At 43.1% G+C, this 23,218-nt stretch overlaps 2 protein-coding genes across 2 annotated transcripts; one reads left to right on the top strand and one right to left on the bottom strand.

Annotated features, from left to right (window-relative positions):
* Positions 1–4,483: 4,483 nt before the first annotated feature.
* Positions 4,484–7,022, bottom strand: LOC113048487 (cell surface glycoprotein 1-like). Its single transcript, XM_026210337.1, has 2 exons — positions 6,867–7,022; positions 4,484–6,395 (listed from the first exon to the last, which is right to left on the bottom strand). The coding sequence occupies exons 1-2, from the start codon at positions 6,922–6,924 to the stop codon at positions 4,564–4,566; spliced, it is 1,890 nt and encodes a 629-aa protein (XP_026066122.1). The 5' UTR covers positions 6,925–7,022; the 3' UTR covers positions 4,484–4,563.
* Positions 7,023–18,379: 11,357 nt separating this feature from the next.
* On the top strand, positions 18,380–21,339 carry LOC113048559 (melanocortin-2 receptor accessory protein 2B-like). The gene is made up of 3 exons (XM_026210435.1): positions 18,380–19,163; positions 19,250–19,349; positions 20,697–21,339. The coding sequence occupies exons 1-3, from the start codon at positions 19,055–19,057 to the stop codon at positions 21,088–21,090; spliced, it is 603 nt and encodes a 200-aa protein (XP_026066220.1). The 5' UTR covers positions 18,380–19,054; the 3' UTR covers positions 21,091–21,339.
* The last annotated feature ends 1,879 nt before the right edge of the window (positions 21,340–23,218 follow it).

The raw sequence follows: 23,218 nt of genomic DNA, 5'->3' as shown, positions 1-23,218 counted from the left end.
TGGGACCATTTTTCTTTTCCCCCCAACTACCTTATATGGTATGCTTTTTAATGCTGCATTCAATATTAAATGTGTAACTTCAGATGCACATTCCTCAATATCACCCTGCATTGAAATTGTCTCTGCTGAAGTACAACAAATTTCTTTAAATTTTACCCAATCAGCTTTAGCAAAGTCCCACTTCTTATGATTAGGCCTTTCTTGGAGATCTATTTCAATATTTATAGAGCAAAGAATTGGAAAATGATCACTTCCAATACTTGTACTTTCCTTTACCTTCCATTCACAAGAGTTTGCCATATTATTAGAAACAAGCGTGAGGTCAATACATGACATTGTGTTAGTACGTATGTCAATTCTTGTGCCATTTCCATTATTTAAACATACTAATTGCCTAACATCCATCAGTTCTTCCACTGCTTCTCCATTTCTATCAGTATGATTACTTCCCCAAAGACTATTATGTGCATTGAAGTCTCCACACCATATTTCTTTCCCATTTCCTTGTCTCATTATTTCTTCTAAGGTTTCTTGGCTTAGTGATTTACAAGGGTTATATAAGTTGATTACTACTAAGTGTCCATCTGTTTTATAAATTTCAATAATTACACATTCTATTTCTGTTGTAGTTTCTATTCTTCTAAATGGTATCCCATCCCTTACAAATGTTGCACATCCTCCACCCTGATTTCCATCTCTATCAAACCTAACAGACTCATAACCAGGTAAAATAAAATCAAGGTGAGGTCGTAGCCAAGTTTCTTGAATACAAACAATATCAAATTTGACTTCAGACTCTACTACAAATTTTTTAAATTCTTGTCCGTTTGCAATCAGACTCCTAGCATTCCATTGCAAAAGGTGGAATACCATTATAAACTTATATAATACTCTGAGACCCTCCATCATTATTAGTACTTAGCATGCCATGTATTTCTTCAGCTTTTAAATCTTTAATACCTAAAAACTCCTCTGCAGCTTCTACCACTGTCTTGATCCTGTCACTTTTCCTTTCTTGTCGTGTTGCAACATTCACCACTTTACATATAAAAGCTATAAAGCTCTTTTTTTCCACCATCAATGTGTTCTCCTCCACTATACACTTATGCTTACATGGTTGCTGTGTGGTTGCTGGTATAGTGTCTACTGGTCCTGGCTGAAATCTCCTTTTGCCTAACCTCTGGGGTAGGCCTGCTCCATGCATTGCACTTTCATTCAGATTTTCATGACATTTTGTTGGTTTATTTTCCTTGGTTTCATATTTGCCCATATTTTTAATAGCCTCTGCATATGACACCTTATTCACAACCTTGTACCTCTGTACTTCTTTAGCTTGTTTCTGGACCACACATCCAGCATATGCAGCACTATGCTCACCTCCACAGTTGCAACATTGTAGCTTGGTATCCTTATTACATTTACCATATTCATGTTCTCCTCCACACTTCGCACATCTTTGTCTCCATTTACATTGTTGTACTGTATGTCCCATTCTCTGGCACTTAAAGCACCTTAACGGTTGGGGAATATACTCCCTAACTTTGTAATTGATCCACCCTATTTGAACTTCACAAGGCAAAGATTTTTCAAAAATAATCATTACAGATAGACTATCTGATTTAACACCATTTTTATTATTTTGAAGTCTTTTCACCTCTAGTACATTCCCATTTTTTATCTCACTCTTCACATCCTCCACGGACATTTCCAAAGGAACATTTGTAATCACTCCTCTTAGCTTTGCTGTCGTTCCGGGTACATGCACTTTAATATTTCCACCACCAAGGTTGCTCATTTTCAAAATCATTTCCTGCTGCTTCTTATTTACTGCTGAAATTAGAATTCTTCTGTTATTCAGTAGTTTAGCATATTTAATTTTCCCCATATCCTTCTCAATTGCTTTAGTCACATGAACTGGGTGAAAGTGACCTTTATCATTACTAAGCGTAATAATAACTTTCCACTCTTCCTGCTTGTCATCATCAGGCCTACTACTTCCCTTAGGTTTGGCTTTAATCTTTTTGTTAACTTGTCTTGGAGTATTCTCTCCTCCACTACTCGCTTCAGACCAAGATTTTTTCCTTGCCTTTTTTGTTTGGCTAACTTCCATATCTGAAGGAAATCCATCATCGCTACCATCTGAACTATATCCCATTGCTACACTCACGATACAGTTCGATTGCAATCTGCCTTCGCTCCGTCCAAACAATCCACCGTCGCCTGAATGTGACGTCTCCGCGTTGTCGACGCTCCCCGCTGCTAGACGTCTCTGTTCGAAGTCCTAGCAAGAATCCTTTGCTATGTCCCAAACTGAAGTGTGTGGACTCCGATGTGCGATTACGTCACAGCGTCACGACGTAAGCTGTCCAAAAGTCAGAATGCGCACTCCGAAGGGTGCACTCTGAAGTGTAGATCTTATGGACACTTCGCACCCTACCATATCCCAGAATCACGTGTGTGCATACGACGACGGAGTTTATATTCAAAGAACAAGGCAGGTGAGAGCTCTTTGGGGGACTTTATATTGAAATGTAAGTATTGTGTTTTCTTTTACCCAAATACCTAGCGAAAGTGTTAAAAGCCAGTGTTTTTTTTACCTAAAGCCCACAAACAACAAGACAGCCACTATATAAGGCAATGGTCTTTCCTTGTGTTGTGTTTCTGTAGTGCTGTCGTTCAAGAGATGTCTACAAATGTTTAAACCAAACTTTAGCACTTCAGTATTTTGTACACATGCCTGCTGTGTCATATTTTCTAATGTTAAGATTGCTTTGTATTTTTCATAAGTGTTTGCATTTTATCTTATTAGTTTTAGTACTATTCTGGAGAAAGTGAGCCTGCTGGGGAAAGACTTAAAAATTACCAAGAGAATAGAAATTTTTAATTCATTGTCCATCTTTTCAATATGTTTTCTAAATGTCATACCTGAACAACCTAATTTCTGTAGTTTATTTTTGTGGTGCAAGTTGTATATACATACAAAATATTTTTTTACAAATTAAAACAAATTGGTCAGTAATTGAAAGTACTTTTTACAACCGTTTACAGCATAGTTCAGGATTAAGATCAGAAGACCGCATCAGCTTGAGCCCAGCGCTGTCTCCATGTGTTCTGGGGTCTTCAGGAGGTCAATCTCTTGGGGAATGTCCAGCAGCTCCTCAGAGACTCGGAGGATAATACAGTGACAGTGGAACGAGACACACGTCAAACACTCTGGAGACCATCTGTATGATGTACCACTGGCAGACAGAAGAGAAACACCAGGGTTAACAAAACCATTAAACACCCGTCCAGCACTCCAACATTCAGCTTTATCCTGCACAGGAGTCTAGTCTGATTTAGGGACAGAAGGAACAGAAAACTGTTTAGAGCTCTGACAACGTGATTGGTAGAAGATGTATTAAGTAAACTACTTTTTATAACTAACAATACCATATTGGCTAAAATCTAATAATCATGTTTAAACCCCCCCCAAAAAAAATCCTTTTAAGTATTATCTTGCATACTCTAATATACTTAAGATATTGAGAGTAAAAGTAAAGGTATGTACAGTATTAGATACTGTCCAAGATACTAGAAAAGGTGGTATCACAATTATATTCCTTCTTGGAGAAAAATGGTATCTGTGAGGATTTACACCGTATCATTGTACTGAGACTGCTCTCCTTAGGCCGGGCATACACGGTGTGATTTTCATCCGATTTTGAGCCGAATTCTGACTCGTGCGACTCTTTTTTGGGTCGGGCCAAATTTCAGCATTTTCGTACGTCGTTTGTCGTGCAGTGTACACAGGGAAACGAGAGGTGATAAGCCTCTCCTGACCGGCAGTCGGTTAGTCGGATGGATTTCTGACACATCAGAAATGTTGGTCGCCTCTCGTGAGGTATCGCACTATTTAAGCAGGGCTAGGAACCGATTTTAAATGAAATTTCCACACAGAGGTATGCTAAATGTTTGGAGAATGTGGTTTCCCCAAGTTTTTTTAATATACCACTATCAGCTGTTAAATTTGAAAATCATATACATCTAGCCAAGTTTTGTATGCAAGTTTCCCCTTCCAGTCAATGCGAGTGTCAGAAGACCGGAAGTGTATGCACACACTGAAGCTCACCGGCGCCATCTTGTGCACCTAGTCCATAGGACAAATTTTGCTGTATTTGTGCACATACCCAGTAGGGCCAAACATATGTCCTCTAACCTTAACCACACGCATGTCATATTCAGAGCTTTGCGTGTGTGCGCCGTCCCTTTAAATGGACCACAGACATGAGCAAACCGCATTATAAAGGTAAATGTAAATAAAGTATATAAAAATTATTTGACCCTTCAGCTCCAAACCCAGTCCTAGAAGGCCAGTGTCCTTTAAAGTTTAGCTCCAACCCCGATTACACTTAAACCAGCCAATCAAGTGCTTACTAGACACTTCCAGATAGTGGTTCTATAAACTTTAGCACTCACTCTGAAAAGACACGGAACAAGAATAATAACTTAAAGGCTTTATTTGGCTAGTGAAACAATGTTGACAACGCAAATACACAGCACCTGGAACGCATTCAGCAGGACTCAAGGCAACATTTGAAGCCAACTCGTGGTCCTGTTATGCCCAGAGTAGTCGTCCTGAGGCGGCATCGTGCTGACGGTGGCGTTATCCCCAGAGTCGTCCTGAGGCGGCGGCGCCGTGCTGACGGTGACATTATCCCCAGAGTCGTCCTGAGGCGGCGGCGCCGTGCTGACGGTGACGTTATCCCCAGAGTCGTCCTGAGGCGGGGGCACCATGCTGACGGTGACGTTATCCCCAGAGTCGTCCTGAGGCGGCGGCGCCGTGCTGACGGTGGCGTTATCCCCAGAGTCGTCCTGAGGCGGCGGCGCCGTGCTGACGGTGACGTTATCCCCAGAGTCGTCCTGAGGCGGGGGCACCATGCTGACGGTGACGTTATCCCCAGAGTCGTCCTGAGGCGGCGGCGCCGTGCTGACGGTGGCGTTATCCCCAGAGTCGTCCTGAGGCGGCGGCGCCGTGCTGACGGTGGCGTTATCCCCAGAGTCGTCCTGAGGCGGCGGCGGCGTGCTGACGGTGGCGTTATCCCCAGAGTCGTCCTGAGGCGGCGGCGCCGTGCTGACGGTGGCGTTATCCCCAGAGTCGTCCTGATGCGGCGCCGTGCTGACGGTGACATTATCCCCAGAGTCGTCCTGAGGCGGCGGCGCCGTGCTGACGGTGGCGTTATCCCCAGAGTCGTCCTGAGGCGGCGGCGCCGTGCTGACGGTGACGTTATCCCCAGAGTCGTCTTGAGGCGGCGGCGCCGTGCTGACGGTGACGTTATCCCCAGAGTCGTCCTGAGGCGGCGGCGGCGCCGTGCTGACGGTGGCGTTATCCCCAGAGTCGTCCTGAGGCGGCGGCTCCGTGCTGACGGTGACGTTATCCCCAGAGTCGTCCTGAGGCGGCAGCGCCGTGCTGACGGTGACGTTATCCCCAGAGTCGTCCTGAGGCGGCGGCGCCGTGCTGACGGTGGCGTTATCCCCAGAGTCGTCCTGAGGCGGCGGCGCCGTGCTGACGGTGGCGTTATCCCCAGAGTCGTCCTGAGGCGGCGGCGGCGTGCTGACGGTGGCGTTATCCCCAGAGTCGTCCTGAGGCGGCGGCGCCGTGCTGACGGTGGCGTTATCCCCAGAGTCGTCCTGATGCGGCGCCGTGCTGACGGTGACATTATCCCCAGAGTCGTCCTGAGGCGGCGGCGCCGTGCTGACGGTGACATTATCCCCAGAGTCGTCCTGAGGCGGCGGCGCCGTGCTGACGGTGGCGTTATCCCCAGAGTCGTCCTGAGGCGGCGGCGCCGTGCTGACGGTGGCGTTATCCCCAGAGTCGTCCTGAGGCGGCGGCGCCGTGCTGACGGTGACGTTATCCCCAGAGTCGTCTTGAGGCGGCGGCGCCGTGCTGACGGTGACGTTATCCCCAGAGTCGTCCTGAGGCGGCGGCGGCGCCGTGCTGACGGTGGCGTTATCCCCAGAGTCGTCCTGAGGCGGCGGCTCCGTGCTGACGGTGACGTTATCCCCAGAGTCGTCCTGAGGCGGCAGCGCCGTGCTGACGGTGACGTTATCCCCAGAGTCGTCCTGAGGCGGCGGCGCCGTGCTGACGGTGGCGTTATCCCCAGAGTCGTCCTGAGGCGGCGGCGGCGTGCTGACGGTGGCGTTATCCCCAGAGTCGTCCTGAGGCGGCGGCGTCGTGCTGACGGTGGCGTTATCCCCAGAGTCGTCCTGAGGCGGCGGCGTCGTGCTGATGGTGACGTTATCCCCAGAGTCGTCCTGAGGCGGCGGCGTGCTGACAGTGACGTTATCCCCAGAGTCGTCCTGAGGCGGCGGCGTCGTGCTGACAGTGGTGTTCGCAGCCTGACTCCAGACGTTTCCTTGGGGGACAGAAAGAGATGCACCAACCAAGTTAGTGTCCATTCAACATAGTCTTTACATCACTTAGATCTCTAAAGTTAAAAAAAAAAAAAAAACCCACAAGGTAATCTCAAGTTACTTTACTCCTGGGCTGACACATTAGTTGGGGTTTCTTGTAGCGGTGATTAACAAGTGAACAAGAGACTTGGAAGGCCAAGTAACAAAGATTAAGTATTAGCAGGATTATAAAGACTTCAAAGTTCAGAATATGAACTAGACTGTATAGGTGGATGTGTTTGGCCATTAAAAGCAAATCACTTAATGTTACTCAAATGAAACTAGTTTTGGAAGGAAAAATAAGTGGATTTATTTTGAGGAACAACTCAAATGACTGGCTCTTCTGATCAGTAGTATTGGGAGAAAACGCATTGAAACAAACACAAAAATGAACTTCTGCAATCAAACATTAACCAAATTATAAAAAAACTCACCTTGCCATAGCAACTGCTGATAAAGAAACACCAAAAAAGTTAATTTAATCACGTCCATTCTTCACCACTCACTTAACCTCCTGGCAGCCAAACTAACTATACATATAATTCCAACCAAACCAGGACTTTTAAAGCCAAACAGAAAACAATTTGTGCCACCTGGACAGCTTGTTAACTCATTAATACATAATCAGTAAGCATGCACAGCCAGCAAATCATTAAACCTGGGCAGGATTATAGAGGTTCACGTTCTAGCCAAAATGTTTTTTAATTGTCATATTGTCAATGAACAACCTAATTTCTGTAGTTTATTTTTGTGGTGCAAGTTGTATAAATTATTCGTTTTTTTGTGTGTGATTTGTTCATAAATAATGAGTACATTTCTGTAGATTTTGTATTTTTGTTTTGCATATTCATGTGTAAATAAAAGAGAAGTTCTTATATGTTGTTAATTTGTTTAATGCAGCTTGTAATTTTTCACAAAACATATAGTTTATTTTTTTAATCCTGTAAATATTTTTTTACAAATTAAAACAAATTGGTCAGTAATTGAAAGTACTTTTTACAACCGTTTACAGCATAGTTCAGGATTAAGATCAGAAGACCGCATCAGCTTGAGCCCAGCGCTGTCTCCATGTGTTCTGGGGTCTTCAGGAGGTCAATCTCTTGGGGAATGTCCAGCAGCTCCTCAGAGACTCGGAGGATAATACAGTGACAGTGGAACGAGACACACGTCAAACACTCTGGAGACCATCTGTATGATGTACCACTGGCAGACAGAAGAGAAACACCAGGGTTAACAAAACCATTGAACACCCGTCCAGCACTCCAACATTCAGCTTTATCCTGCACAGGAGTCTAGTCTGATTTAAGGCGGGCGTACACGGTGCGATTTTTGCTGTCGTACGAGTTCGCATGCGATTTTTTTCAATCGTGTGGAAATCGCGTATTCTCGTATGGTCGCGGCTCGTATCATTTGCGATGAATTACGAGTCGAGCAGAGTGGCTTACGAGCACTTCCCGACCTCCCGATCATTTTTAAACATGTCTAAAAAGTTTGTGAGCTATCGGTTTGAATTCGTGCCATTTGTGCGGTTGAACGAGCCAATTTGTTGATTTATCTGAAGTTGACCAATCATGAACTAGGAAAACCAGAAGAAGAAGATAGACGAAGACGGCAGCTGAAGTCTGTCAGCGAGCGAGCGCTGTATGATGTTCCTAGCAACGTATTCCAATGCCTTCTCTCTCTCTCACACGCGCATATTTAGTTTACAGGGACTCTCCATAAACGTAACGGTATTCTATACTGTATATCCCCATACACTACCTCTATCCATCACGGAAAATGCATGTTTAAATTTTCTATTAAACACCGTATAGTATTTTTTAAAGCCATTTGGTTTACAAGGGCACAGTAATTGTCCTTATAATTTTAATACCCATTTCAGATATTTATAAACCATATACAAGAACACACACACAGGGTAACCAAACGTCCCGGTTTCCTATTGCTGAAAAATAACCTGTACGTGTAGGAAACAGTCACGGCTCGTATCAATATTTTATATGCAGTTATGAGAGAGGGAGAGCAGTTATATTCGGCGCGTTCCACTTAAGCAGCGCTGCACAGAATGATCACCTGTATAGCATTAAAGTACCGCGAGAGCGATTCGAATGCATTGGATATGTGTGCTCTCTTATCGCTCTCGCGGTACTTTAATGTCATACAGTGATCCTTCTGTGCGTGCAGCGGTGCTTCAAGTCGAACGCGTCTATCAACTTCGTGCGGTTGCTTCTGGAATTCGCAGGTTGTAAAATCGTGTCGTATATCATCTCGTCCGTACGATTTTCAGATAAACTCACTCGTGCCGTGTATGTGGACATACGATCTTCCGACCATCCGAATTCGCACCGTGTACGCCCGCCCTTAGGGACAGAAGGAACAGAAAACTGTTCAGAGCTATGACAACGTGATTGGTAGAAGTATTGAGATACTTTAGTAAACTACTTTTTATAACTAACAATAACATATTGGCTAAAATCTAATAATCGTGATTAACCCCCCCACCCCCCAAAAAAATCCTTTTAAGTATTATCTTGCATACTCTAATATACTTAAGATATTGAGAGTAAAAGTAAAGGTATGTACAGTATTAGATACTGTCCAAGATACTAGAAAAGGTGGTATCCTCACAATTATATTCCTTCTTAGAGAAAAATGGTATCTGTGAGGATTTACACCGTATCATTGTACTGAGACTGCTCTCCTTAGGCCGGGCATACACTGTGCGATTTTCATCCGATTTTGAGCTGAATTCTGACTCGTGCGACTCTTTTTCGGGTCGGGCAGAATTTCAGCATTTTCGTGCGTCGTTTGTCGTGCAGTGTACACGGGGAAACGAGAGGCGATAAGCCATGTATTGTGGACTGAAGTGATGTAGGGATAACTTGTGGAGTTTTGGCAAAAAAATAAAAACAAAAGAGGGGAAAAAAACGCCTGCTTCCGTCCAGTTCGCGTTGCAAAATGGATTGACCATATACACCGACGCCTTTTTTTTTTCTTTCTTCCTCTTTTTTTCTGGACGTTTCAGCACACAGAATTGCGCATATCACCAACGCAGTGCGTTTATCCTGGGAAAGCATGTTTATTCTTGGAAAATGTTTATTCTGAAACAGCCACAAACATCCGGGTTCTGAGGGATCCTACGTGTTGATTCGGTTGATTCCTCACGTATAGTGTGAGCAGTCAAATCGCAACTCGGCAGTCGGACCGTACAGTGAGCGCACAAAAATCGTGAGCTTTGGCTTTACATCGCATGCGATCTACCCGTACAGTGGGAGTTGGTACCTTGCCGAAATCGCACAGAAATCGCACAGTGTATGCCCGCCTTTAGAGTTACAAATGATCTGCTCTTATCATCTGATCGTGGGTGTATCTCTCTATTAGTTTTATTGGATCTTAGTGCTGCGTTTGACACAATTGACCACAACATTCTTTTGCATAGACTTGAACACTTTGTTGGCATCAGTGAAAGTGCATTAGCATGGTTTAAATCATACTTATATGACCGCCATCAGGGTTGTCCTCCAGAGGCGCTGTTAGCTACAGGGTTATATATAATATCCAAATCCATTAAAGGATTTTTAGGCTCCATTAATTAGGTAAACCGGAACCGGGAACACTTCACATAACACCCGATGTGCTTGCTACATCATTAGAAGAATGGCATCTACGCTAATATTTGTCTGTTTCTCTCTTATTCCGAGGTCACCGTAGCCACCAGATCCAGTCTGTGTCCAGATCAGAGGGTCACTGCAGTCACCCGGATCCAGTACGTATCCAGACCAGATGGTGGATCAGCACCTAGAAAGGACCTCTACATCCCTGAAAGACAGCGGAGACCAGGACAACTAGAGCCCAGATACAGATCCCCTGTAAAGACCTTGTCTCAGAGGAGCACCAGGACAAGACCACAGGAAACAGATGATTCTTCTGCACAATCTGACTTTGCTGCAGTCTGGAATTGAACTACTGGTTTCGTCTGGTCAGAGGAGAACTGACCCCAACTGAGCCTGGTTTCTCCCAAGGTTTTTTTCTCCATTCTGTCACCGATGGAGTTTCAGTTCCTTGCCGCTGTCGCCTCTGGCTTGCTTAGTTGGGGTCACTTCATCTACAGCGATATCGTTGACTTGATTGCAAATAAATGCATAGACACTATTTAAACTGAACAGAGATGACATAACTGAATTCGATGATGAACTGCCTTTAACTATTATTCTGCATTATTGACACAATGTTTTCCAAATTAATGTTGTTCAGTTGCTTTGACGCAATGAATTTTGTTTAAAGCGCTATATAAAAAAAAAGGTGACTTGACTGTTATTCTGAAAAATAACATTACATTAATATTACTTCTGCACTACTGTGTATGTTGCGCTTTACCAGACATCCCAAGTCTCCCGGAAGTTCCGGGAGTCTCCCGCATATTGAAAGTGGCTCCCTGAGACCCGCAAATTAGTTAAAATCTCCCAGAATCCAGGCCGAGTGAGCAAAAGCGCGCATGCGAAACAGATACTGTGTTTCAGACCGTGTAGCGCGCGCACGGCAGAGAGGGAGAGGGAGCGAGAGACCTTGAGTGTGTGTGCTAGTGTGCGTGTGTGCGAAGCGTATGTCAGACAGAGAGCATCCTGATTGGCCTGTTTCTGCAAATCAACCAATCAATAGTCAGTGTGGGCGGGCTTTTATCCCTTCTCCCGAACAAAATTAATCAGTTATGTCTATCTAGAAACAGGAGCACCATGGCAGAGGGAAAGTGCCACAAAAAAAAGTGTACCCCTGTCTTATAGATGTAAAACATAATGACAGTCTTGCTCTAGCATTGCCCATGGCGGGTTAAATGATTGCAAAAGGCATGTTGAGGTGAGTTGACAAGTTTCATTTCATCTGCATATTATTCAGGCTAGTTGCCAAGGCTACATGAAAACAACAAACTCTTTAGACCTTTTTAAAGTTGCAATGGAAAATAAATAAAAGCAGTTTACATAAATTGTATAAGCAGATTATATAAATAGTAAAAGTAATCTACATATTTAAACATAATTAACAAATAATTACATAGGCCTATAGCTTATAGAATAAAATGTTATATGCTATATCTTTTAGGGACCACACCATGATAGGGAGGATAAGAGCAGGGAAGGCTGTTCCAATATATCTCTCCCATTCAGATAGGCAAAGTCTCACTGAGAAGGTGACTACAGCTGAGATGTATTTCCTTCCTTGGGGGGTGGGGGGTGGGGTCTTGGGATACCTCCCTGAAATGACTTTTTGCAGGTTGGGATGTCTGCTTTACTTCTAAATATTTTTGATGTTATTCAATTTAAAGCTGCCTAGTAAATATACTGTTGGGTAGTTTAATCTACAACAATGCATCGTGTTGCAAAAGTCTGTATTATAAAAGGGCCAGTGTCCTTTAAAGTTTAGCTCCAACCTTGATTATACACACTTAAACCAGCCAATCAAGCGCTTACTAGACACTAGAAACTTCCAGATAGAGGTGTTAAAGCCAGTTAAAGCTAAACTTTGCAGGGCATTGGCCCTCCAGGATTTAGTTGAGACCAGTCCTACAAAGTTGTTACTTTGCACATGTTTTTTGATTACAAATAATAATGTAAAATTATCTTAGAAAAGGAGATATGCGGTCTCTAGTAATCACATGCATTATCAGTAGTTAAAGGGATCACCAAAAAAATAAAAATTGTCATTAATAACTTACCCTCATGTCGTTCCAAACCCGTGAGACCTCCGTTTATCTTCTGAACACAGTTAAAGATATTTTAGATTTAGTCCCAGAGCTCTCAGTCCCTCCATTGAAGCTGTGTGTACGGTATACTGTCCATGTCCAGAAAGGTAAGAAAAACATCATCAAAGTAGTCCATATTTTGAAGCATCGAAAATACATTTTGGTCCAAAAAAAGAAAAGCAAAAACTACGACTTTATTCAGCATTGTCTTCTCTTCCGTGTCTGTTGTGAGAGAGTTCAAAACAAAGCAGTTTGTGATATCCGGTTCACGAACGAATCACTCGATGTAACCGGATCTTCTTGAACCAGTTCACCAAATCGGTTCGCGTCTCCAATTCAAACAAACCAATATCCCGGAGTAATGCATGCACTCAAACAGTACATTGACTGAACTGCTGTGAAGAGAGAACTGAAGATGAACACCGAGCCGAGACAGATAATGAACAAAACATTGACTCATTCTCGAGTCAAGAACCGGTTGCATCGGTTTTTGGATCACTAGTAGTTCTTTCGGACAGATCGATTCAATAAACCTGTTGAAAAAAAACCGGTTGACCGGTTCTTTTGCCCTCGACGTAATGGCATCATTGGTGATTATTGGCCTTGATTCAAGCCTTTGGTTTACCTGGGCTCATAACACTAGCACAGAATCAGTTCAGAATCAATCACCAAAAGCATCAGTTCGGTTCAGACGCTCTGTGTGTCGGTCTGCTTCACACATGCGCAGTTCACACATCAGTTCGCACATCAGCTCCTCGGTTCACGAATCAGACGCGTCTGACAGAAACTGGACAGATATTGGTTTGTTTTGGGTCAACAACGTAAAAAAAAAAAAAAAAAAAAAAGTGAACAGCTTCAAGTCATTGGTGGATTGAGACACGAACGGTTTAAAACGATTCAGTGAACCAAATCAAAAAGGATCCGGTTATGTCGAATGAGTCTTTTGCAAACCAGATACCACAAACTGCGTTTTGAACTCAGACATGGAAGAGAGAGGACCATGCTGAATAAAACCGTAGTTTTTGCCATTTTTGGACCAAAATGTATTTGATGCGTCAAAATATTCTAACTGACCCTCTGATGTCACATGGACTACTTTGATGTTTTTCTTACCTTTCTGGACACGGACAGTATACCGACCACACAGCTTCAATGGAGGGACTGAGAGCTCTCAGACTAAATCTAAAATATCTTAAACTGTGTTCAGAAGATGAACGGAGGTCTCACGGGTTTGGAACGACATGAGGGCGAGTTAGTGACAATTGATTTTTGGTTGAACTAACCCTTTAAGTGTGGTCTTGAAGAGGATCCTCTCTCTCATTTGGTCTCAGTGTTCGACTCAAAGCTGGACTTGGCTACAGCTCTAGTTACCACCATGCATTTAAAAAATAAAAAAAGCCAAGGCATGTATCAGAAATGCTCAACTGCAAAAAATAAAGCCCACCAGCTTTAAAGCGGTCTACAAACTTTCACTCTGAAAAGACACGGAACAAGTAATTTAAAAGCTTTATTTGGCTAATGAAACCATGTTTGACAACTACACAGCACCTGGAACCCATTCAACAGGACTCAAGGCAACGTTTGAAGCCAGCTTGTCTCCAGAGATGGTGGGGTGGTGGTGTTGCCGTTAGCTCCAGGGCTGTCCTCCAGAGACGGCAGGGTGGTGGTGGTGGTGTTGTTAACTACAGGGCTGTCCTCCAGAGACGGTGGGGTGGTGGTGTTGCCGTTAGCTCCAGGGCTGTCCTCCAGAGACGGCAGGGTGGTGGTGGTGGTGTTGTTAACTACAGGGCTGTCCTCCAGAGACGGGGGGTGGTGGTGTTGCCGTTAGCTCCAGGGCTGTCCTCCAGAGACGGCAGGGTGTTGCCGTTAGCCCCAGGGCTGTCCTCCAGAGACGGGGGGTGGTGGTGTTGCCGTTAGCCCCAGGGCTGTCCTCCAGAGACGGCAGGGTGGTGGTGTTGTTAACTACAGGGCTGTCCTCCAGAGAAGGCGGGGTGGTGGTGCCGTTAGCTCCAGGGCTGTCCTCCAGAGACGGCGGGGTGGTGGTGGTGCCGTTAGCCCCAGGGCTGTCCTCCAGAGACGGCAGGGTGGTGCCGTTAGCTCCAGGGCTGTCCTCCAGAGACGGCGGGGTGGTGGTGTTGCCGTTAGCCCCAGGGCTGTCCTCCAGAGACGGCAGGGTGGTGGTGGTGGTGTTGTTAACTACAGGGCTGTCCTCCAGAGACGGCGGGGTGGTGGTGGTGCCGTTAGCTCCAGGGCTGTCCTCCAGAGACGGCAGGGTGGTGCCGTTAGCTCCAGGGCTGTCCTCCAGAGACGGCAGGGTGGTGCCGTTAGCTCCAGGGCTGTCCTCCAGAGACGGCGGGGTGGTGGTGTTGCCGTTAGCCCCAGGGCTGTCCTCCAGAGACGGGGGGTGGTGGTGTTGCCGTTAGCCCCAGGGCTGTCCTCCAGAGACGGCAGGGTGGTGGTGTTGTTAACTACAGGGCTGTCCTCCAGAGACGGCGGGGTGGTGGTGGTGCCGTTAGCCCCAGGGCTGTCCTCCAGAGACGGCGGGGTGGTGGTGGTGCCGTTAGCCCCAGGGCTGTCCTCCAGAGACGGCAGGGTGGTGCCGTTAGCTCCAGGGCTGTCCTCCAGAGACGGCGGGGTGGTGGTGGTGCCGTTAGCCCCAGGGCTGTCCTCCAGAGACGGCGGGGTGGTGGTGGTGCCGTTAGCTCCAGGGCTGTCCTCCAGAGACGGTGGGGTGGTGGTGGTGTTGTTAACTACAGGGCTGTCCTCCAGAGAAGGCGGGGTGGTGGTGCCGTTAGCCCCAGGGCTGTCCTCCAGAGACGGTGGGGTGGTGGTGTTGCCGTTAGCCCCAGGGCTGTCCTCCAGAGACGGCGGGGTGGTGGTGTTGCCGTTAGCCCCAGGGCTGTCCTCCAGAGACGGCAGGGTGGTGGTGTTCGCAGCCTGACTCCAGACGTTTCCTAAGGGGGGGGACAGAAAGAGATGCACCAACCAAGTTACGGGTGTCCATTCAACTTTGTCTGTAGAGAGATTTAAGTGATGTAAAGTAAACGGTTAAGCTCAAGTTACTTTACTCCTGGGCTGACATAAATAGGGGTTTCTTGTAGAAAAAAAAAAACAAAACAAAGCGATGTTAAGGCACAGAGCTGAATATGGAACAGTAATTAACAAGTGAACAAGAGACTTGGGAGGCCATGTAACAAACAGTTCTCAAGTTTTAGAAGCATTATAAAGACTTCAAAGTTCAGAATATGAACAAGACCGTATAGGTGGATGTGTTTGGCCATTAAAAGCAAGTCACTTAATGTTGCTCAACCAAAGAGTTTTGGAAGGAAAAAGTAGATTTTGATGAACGGGTCAATAAAATGACTGGTTCTTCTGATCAGTAGTATTGGGAGAAAACACATTGAAACAAATACAACAGTGAATTTCTGCAATCAAACATTAACCAATTAATACATAATCAGTAAGCATGCACAGCCTGCAAATCATTAAACCTGGGCAGGATTATAGAGGTTCACGTTCTAGCCAAAATGTTTTTTAATTGTCATATTGTCAATGAACAACCTAATTTCTGTAGTTTATTTTTGTGGTGCAAGTTGTATATACATACAAAATATTTTACAAATTAAAACAAATTGGTCACTAATTGAAAGTACTTTTTACAACCGTTTACAGCATAGTTCAGGATTAAGATCAGAAGACCGCATCAGCTTGAGCCCAGCGCTGTCTCCATGTGTTCTGGGGTCTTCAGGAGGTCAATCTCTTGGGGAATGTCCAGCAGCTCCTCAGAGACTCGGAGGATAATACAGTGACAGTGGAACGAGACACACGTCAAACACTCTGGAGACCATCTGTATGATGTACCACTGGCAGACAGAAGAGAAACACCAGGGGCTGGATTGTGGAACCCATTCATTTGGTCCCTGGGCAAGACATTTAACCCCTAGTTGCTCCAGAGGCGTGCAACCTCTGACATATATAGCAATTGTAAGTCGTTTTGGATAAAAGCGTCCGCTAAATGAATGTAATCAGATGAGAGTTTCTCGAGCGCAAACATACGGGAACTTCCTTCTCTTTGTATTTGCTATAATTCTTCACAAAAAGAAGTAAATAAGTATAAATATACTTTGCGTCCACTAGAGGACGCTCATAGCCTGAAATATATCAGAATATTTTATTTTCCTCGTACACACACAGGGAATGATGGGAACATATATCAGTCTATATAAACATTTGAAGTCAGCAAATTAACATTTGATGTGGAACAATCAGAAATGTGTGTGTTTGCGTCATGAGAGGAAGTTTGTGAGAATATGTTCAGCTCAGCTACAGAACTGCTGAAGCTCTCTCAAAGATAACATTAACGTTGATGTTCTCAAACCGTTACCGCAAAAACATATTTATGGAATGTTTTTTCTGAAACTTTTTTTATTTGGACGTCCATCTAGCGTGTTTTTTTAGTTGTTACTGTTTATTTCAGAACGTTAAGAAACATTCAAAAGTAACATTGCTATAATGTTTGCAAAATGATACAAGGTAATGTTTCCTTAACATTCAAATAACCAGGAAAAACACCATTTTAAAATATGAAATAACTGGATGTTCAGAGAGCATTCAAAAAAAATACGTTTTAATATCTTGGAAACATTAGGAAACCATTCTTAGAACAATTGTGTCTTAGCTGGGACGTTTCTGACATGTTTCTGAGGAAACATCTGTATTAGATATTATAGTCTCAGTTCGTAGAGTGTGTGTGTGTGTGTGTGCGCCAGAGAGTTTACTATAGTTTAAAATGAACATGTTGTCAACATTTACTCGCCCTCAAGCTGTTCCAAACCTGTTAGAGTTTCCTTCTTCTGCTGAACACACACACACACACACACACACACAAACACACAAACACACACACTCGCACGGACGCACACACACAAACACAAGGTTATTTAAAGAATGTTAGAGTTTCTGGTACAGTTTCTGGTAGCCACTGACTTCCATAGAATTACAAAAAACATTCTTCAATCTTTTTCAGAAGAAGAAACTCATACAGGAACAGTGAAGGATGAGAGAATTACTATTTTGGATGAACTATTCCTTTAAGTGGGTAAACACACACACTCTCTCTCTCTCTCTCTCTCTCTCACTCACACACACACACACACACATGTATGGTCAAACACAGAGACAAACACACTCTCTCTCTCTCTCTCTCTCTCTCTCTCTCACTCACTCACTCACACACACTCTCTCTCTCACTCACACACACACATTGTGCTGGTTTCATGTTGTGCTCGTCCAGTCATTCTTCCCTCTGTTTCCCTGAACTCTTATATTTCTGTCTCCACTCAGAGCGAGATGACTTTAACTCAAGGTCACAGAGTGAAGATGAGTCACGAAGGCTTTCTCTTCCATAACAATCCTCCAGCAGAAGCCTCATATTCTCTGTGACTCACAGGATATTCAATCTGATGTATTAATGAAGAAAGAGCCGACAGATTGATGCATCGTCCTGCTGGAACTCATTTGATGTGCTTCTGCATTTCTCTGATGCTCTTTTGCTTTCAGTGAAAGTGTTTCATTAGCTCTGTTCCTCACATCAGGCACTTTATGGCTTCAGAAGACATGTTTACAGGGTGTTTTCTGAGCTTCTGGGAGCTGCACGGCTCACTGCATGAGAAGAGCAGCATGAATAATCTGCTAACTATCTTTTACTGAGGACTTCAGCACATTAGATGTGTGTTAAACCCAGATCAAAGAGCCATGTGTGGATCTGCTGTGTCTGGAAGGTCTGGATGCTCAGAACACTTTCATGTTGCTTTTCTCTCATCTTCTCCAGAAAGCACATAAAAAACATATATGATGGTTAAATTAAGTGTTAACTGAAGTAAAACTTTCCTAAAAATCAACCACCACCAACGACTTTAGCCTCATGGAGCTCCTCTAGAACGAAAGGAACCAGTGGTAGAAGATATCGGAACTTCACAGTGACATTAAGTCATTGATAATTAACACAAGGCATTAATCCTCCATCTTTCTTTTCTTTTAGCTTAGATAATTGGGAAGTTTCATCTGGTCTCGTTGAGATATATAGCTGAGTATCATCAGCATAACAGTGGAAGCTAATTCCGTATTTTCTAATAATATTACCAAGGGGCAACATGTATATTGAAAATAGAAGGGGACCTAGGACGGATCCTTGTGGCACTCCATATTTTACTGATGATAAATGAGATGACTCCCCATTTAAGTAAACAAAATGGTAGCGATCGGACAGGTAGGATCTAAACCATCCTAGAGCTCACATGGTTTGGTGGTTGTTATGTTGTTATGGGTCGAGTGATACCTTGTGAAATATGTTGAATTTCTCTCATGTTCCTTCGACGCGAGGCTTGTTTCATCAGATTGGCAATCTTGATAATGAGACTTACAAAGTCAGAAAATGATAAATTCTCACCTTTACAAATCATCTCTGCCTGTAGATCAATGTTGAGACATGAACATGATGACATATTCAGTGGCTTTACGGTTACCTTGTGACATTTGAAGAATCTGGGTGGATGTATCCTCGCCCCCTGCGGGATATTTAAACACTTCTTGCAGTTGTTGAATGAAATAATCAAAAGATCTTCTAAATCACAACTTTTCTGATCATCAGGTTCACATAAAAATCAACTTTTTACTGCTAATATTGTTCTCTCTCTCTCTCTCTCCCTCTCTCTCTCTCTCTCTCTCTGAAGGTGGGCGTTTGTGATTTCATGAATTACGTGCTGTATGAACAGAAAGAGAGAGACAAAGCGAGCACATTCATTCTGATGTCTCTGTGTGATTCCTTCGGTGTGATCGTCTCACTGGTCAGGATGTGTTCTGACTCCTGAAATACTCCACAGAAACATGACTGAATATTCAAACCGCAGTCAGTCCGGCGGAGAATATGAATGGCATTATGAATATTATGATGACGAGGAGCCTGTGTCCTTCGAGGGCCTGAGAGCAAACAGATGTGAGTATCATTCACTTTTTAGATAGAGAGGAGTGTGTGTGTGTGTGTGTGTGTGTGTGTTCTAAATGCTGGTTTTGTCTCGTCAGACTCCATAGTGATTGGCTTCTGGGTCGGACTGGCCGTGTTCGTCATCTTTATGTTCTTTGTTTTGACGCTGCTGACAAAAACAGGAGCTCCGCATCCAGAGTGAGTAAAACACACACACTTTATTAAAGAGATGTGGAGAGCATTCAGTGTTTTTTAGGATTTGGGTGAGAAATATGAGAGTTCATATTGTGATCTCTGACGTTTTCAGTTTAACTGTTCATATCTTTTCTGAAACTTTAATATTAAAAATACAACAAAATCCATAGTTTTTACTCAAGGAATGGAATTCTGCAAACACTTTAAGAGCCACAAAATACATATCATTTTTTATTTTTTTATTTTACTTTTATCATTTTATTTCTTTTAAACCATTTCCATATGTATGGAGTCCCATTGGTGTCAAAATACTTTCAATTATCTATGAAGTTATATAAGTGTCAAAAACTTTTGAAAAATATATTTTCATTTCCTCATCTCACACACTAAAATCTCAGATCTCACAAAACAAAAATTTGAATATACTGCATTAAACAGGGGTAAATGCAGTAATAACATGCTAACTATCAAAACTTTGACTTTTTTTAGACTTTAACTCGTTAATGACAAGTTGCAGATCTCATATAATATGGTTGAAAGCTCTGAGTGTGTTGTTGTTTTTTAATAATGATGTGAATTTAGCACAGATTTTAAAATGCATTTTGAGATCTAAATCTCATCCGTCAGAGACTGTCAGTCTTTGGGACTATAAATAAATTCCCACACAATACTGCAGCAGTTATTATGCCAAACACTCTCTCTGTCTCACACACACACACACTCAATAACACACAACATGCTGCTTTTGTTCAGATGTGTTACTGTAGAATAAGGTTCACGTGTGTCTCCATAGAAACAGAGAGTCTGTAATCATATATTCAAATGAGCAGAAACACCTGAGCTGCTGCATATATTACAGCAAATGAGCCCTGATTTAATCAGTCATTAAAATGGGCTGTTCACCTATATCAAAGATCAGACAAACAAAAATAAATAAATGAATAAGAATTAACTTTCTGCTACACTGAAAAAAAAAAAAACATTTTTTTACATTCAAATATTGCTAGTAAATTTAACAATTACAAAAATGAACACCATTGAATTAAACATTATAAAAATCTGAAATCATGTGTTCTTGTGAAACTTACTCAGATTATTATTATTATTATTATTATTTTACTTTTGGTATGTAGTTACTGATAAAGTAATATTTTCCATATATTAAATTAGAAAAAAAAAGTTTTATTAATTCTTAATGATTACGTCAAACCATATAACTATGAGAAAATGTTTATTCATGTATTGTTTCTTTTTTTTGACATTTTAATTAGTTTTTTTAAAAATGAAAATAAGTCATTTATGTTTTCTTTGGCTGAAGTAAAAGATAAAGCTGTCCGTGTTTCTGCGCAGGATCCCTGATCCCGGTGAAAAGCATCATGGTCTAGCTGACTGTGTGCTGGAGCTCGGCAGCTCTCAGCTGTTTTCTCTCCCGCCGCTGACGGACGAATCACGTTCCCTCTTTCACTTCTACATCCACGAGGAGGCCGTCAGAGACACCGTGATTGGCCGAGGGAGGCATTGTGGGCGGGCCTCCAGGCTCCACCTCCAGGGGGCGGCAGAGGACGAGAGAGGAGATGAAGACGAGCACTTCCTGTCCGACTTCCACATTCCGAACTTCGTGAACTCTGAACAGAACTACAGCGATGGCAATGATGACTTGGTGCCGTGTGAGCTGTCAATCACCGCAGACAGCCAATCAGCTGTGCTGAAGAGCTCAGAGTCCTATGACGTCATCAGACGCTAGCACACAGGCTCGTGTTACACATGGACAGCGACCATAGACTGTATTAAAATATGGACGTAGTGTCCGGGACATCACCCATAGGTTTCCAAAGAGTGTTTTTGAAGCCAAAAGTAGGCGGAGCCAGCTGTCACCATCTTGTTTGTCAGCGCATCACCGCAGGTCACTCCCGGATAATTGAAAATGGGCAAAAAGGCGGGATCTGGTTGATGAAACCACGCCCACCTAGCACGACAGCATTGTCAGCAGCTGCAATCCACCTGTCACTCAAGTGGCCCCACCCTTAATTATTCAGAACTTTAAGGCTTAATATAATTTAAACGGATGAGTTATAAAATAATTCACCCTCCTCACAGTTGTCATAAAGGGCAAAATTAGCTATATAGAACAAAATATTTTTTTGCACCAGGCTGTAAACGTTTTTTTTCTGCTGTAAAGTTGGGCATTTTATCATGGGGAGTCTATGGGACTGACTCTCTTCTGCAGCGAGCCTCTAGCGGTCAGTCGATGAACTACAGCTTGAGTCACTTCTGTGCTGGCCTCACGAGAGAGAGCGGGACAGTGACTGATATTTAATGAGCTGCTGATAATCCTAAAAAGTGCAAAATAATGATGTTCTTATTGACATCTGTTTTTATTATTTAAAGAAACTATGTAGATTACGTAGTGTTCTCATTAGTGCAAGTGAACATCCCTTCACTGATTACGGACTTTAAGGTGATTATATATTTAGTTTAGTTTAGTTCTTGAGTAAAATGATGAAGGAAAGTGAAGTCTTCATGACACTGAAGATTCAGAACAGGTTTCTGTGATTTATTTGACTGTGTTTACAAGTATTATAATATTTTTGAGATACTATTATAGTTTTATTCAAAGTTTATATTGTTTATAATTTTTTTTTTGCTGTAAATTAGTTTATTTTTGTTCATCATTCACAGTGTCACTGCTTTTTTGTCACTTTTTTTTCAAAAGTAGCTGTGCTATCAGACAAATAAAAGGATTTTGTATGCAGTGTATATATGCATCTGATAGAAAAACTATAGACATAATGCAGATGAGCAAACGCTCTAGAAACACTTCTTGAAGATGTCAAATAGACGTCTCTGAGATGTACCTCGATTTTGTATGTGCAAAAATCACTTACTGGGGTTTAAGTGCCAGATTTCTGCACAAATATTTAGTCCTAGCTCAGTAAAAGCATGTGTTTCACCTCTCAAACAAGCAAACAGAGGCTGAAAGCGTCAGCATGTTTGTCACAGACGCTGTTCCTCCTGAGAAAAGACATGAACACTGCCATTAACACCACTAATGACCACCAAACACACTGGCTTCAGCGCAAAGCATTCTGGGTGAGCTTTCCAGAGTTATGAGAGATAAAGAGACCGAGCGAGAGATTCACCGCTGCGTCACGTGTCTCTCAGCTCTATAATGAAGCTGTATTGAGTGTGAGGACGCTTCACTTCCAACAGAGGAGAGAGGGGAAAGGTCGTTTCCATGGAGAAGAGAGTAATGTGTTATAACAGAAAAGAACATTTATATCACTCTTCAACCTGATTTAATGGAAACATCTGAGAGAAGTGTGTGTAGGAGAGCCGTTTTCTGCTCATTTGTTCAGAAATATTGCAGCTAAAGCTTTGAGATCTTCAGTTTTCTCTGTTATGAAAGATCAGATGAAACGAATATGATGAAGCTTGTGTAAGTTCAGCTCTGAATAACGAGTCGTGATGCTCAGAGACAGTTCATGATCACCACGCATTTATTAAACAATGAACATCATCCTCAGAATAAAACACAAAGAGATGAAGAAAGAAGACATAGTGAGGAGTGTTGCTGTGGAAACAGAGTGGGATGGAGAGTGAGGGACTGATGGAGTCCACGCTTACATCCCATAAACTACACACACACACTCACTCACACACACACACACACACACACACACACACTGGAAACTTGTATTATAGAATAAAACTGTAAATGCTGATTAACCCTGCTGGACAATCCAGCCTCTAAACACTGCAGCTGATTTCCGGGTCTAAACTTGTCATTAGCTGGTTTCAGTTGTTTACTAGTTCTTAAATAAAAAAAATACTTCTAAATTGTTTTTGTAAATTTAAATCTATATAATAATTCC

Source organism: Carassius auratus, chromosome 29, assembly GCF_003368295.1.
Source record: "Carassius auratus strain Wakin chromosome 29, ASM336829v1, whole genome shotgun sequence".
Lineage (NCBI taxonomy): Eukaryota > Metazoa > Chordata > Actinopteri > Cypriniformes > Cyprinidae > Carassius > Carassius auratus.
The sequence above is the reverse complement of the archived record's forward strand: the minus strand, read 5'-3'. Positions and strand labels throughout refer to the sequence as shown.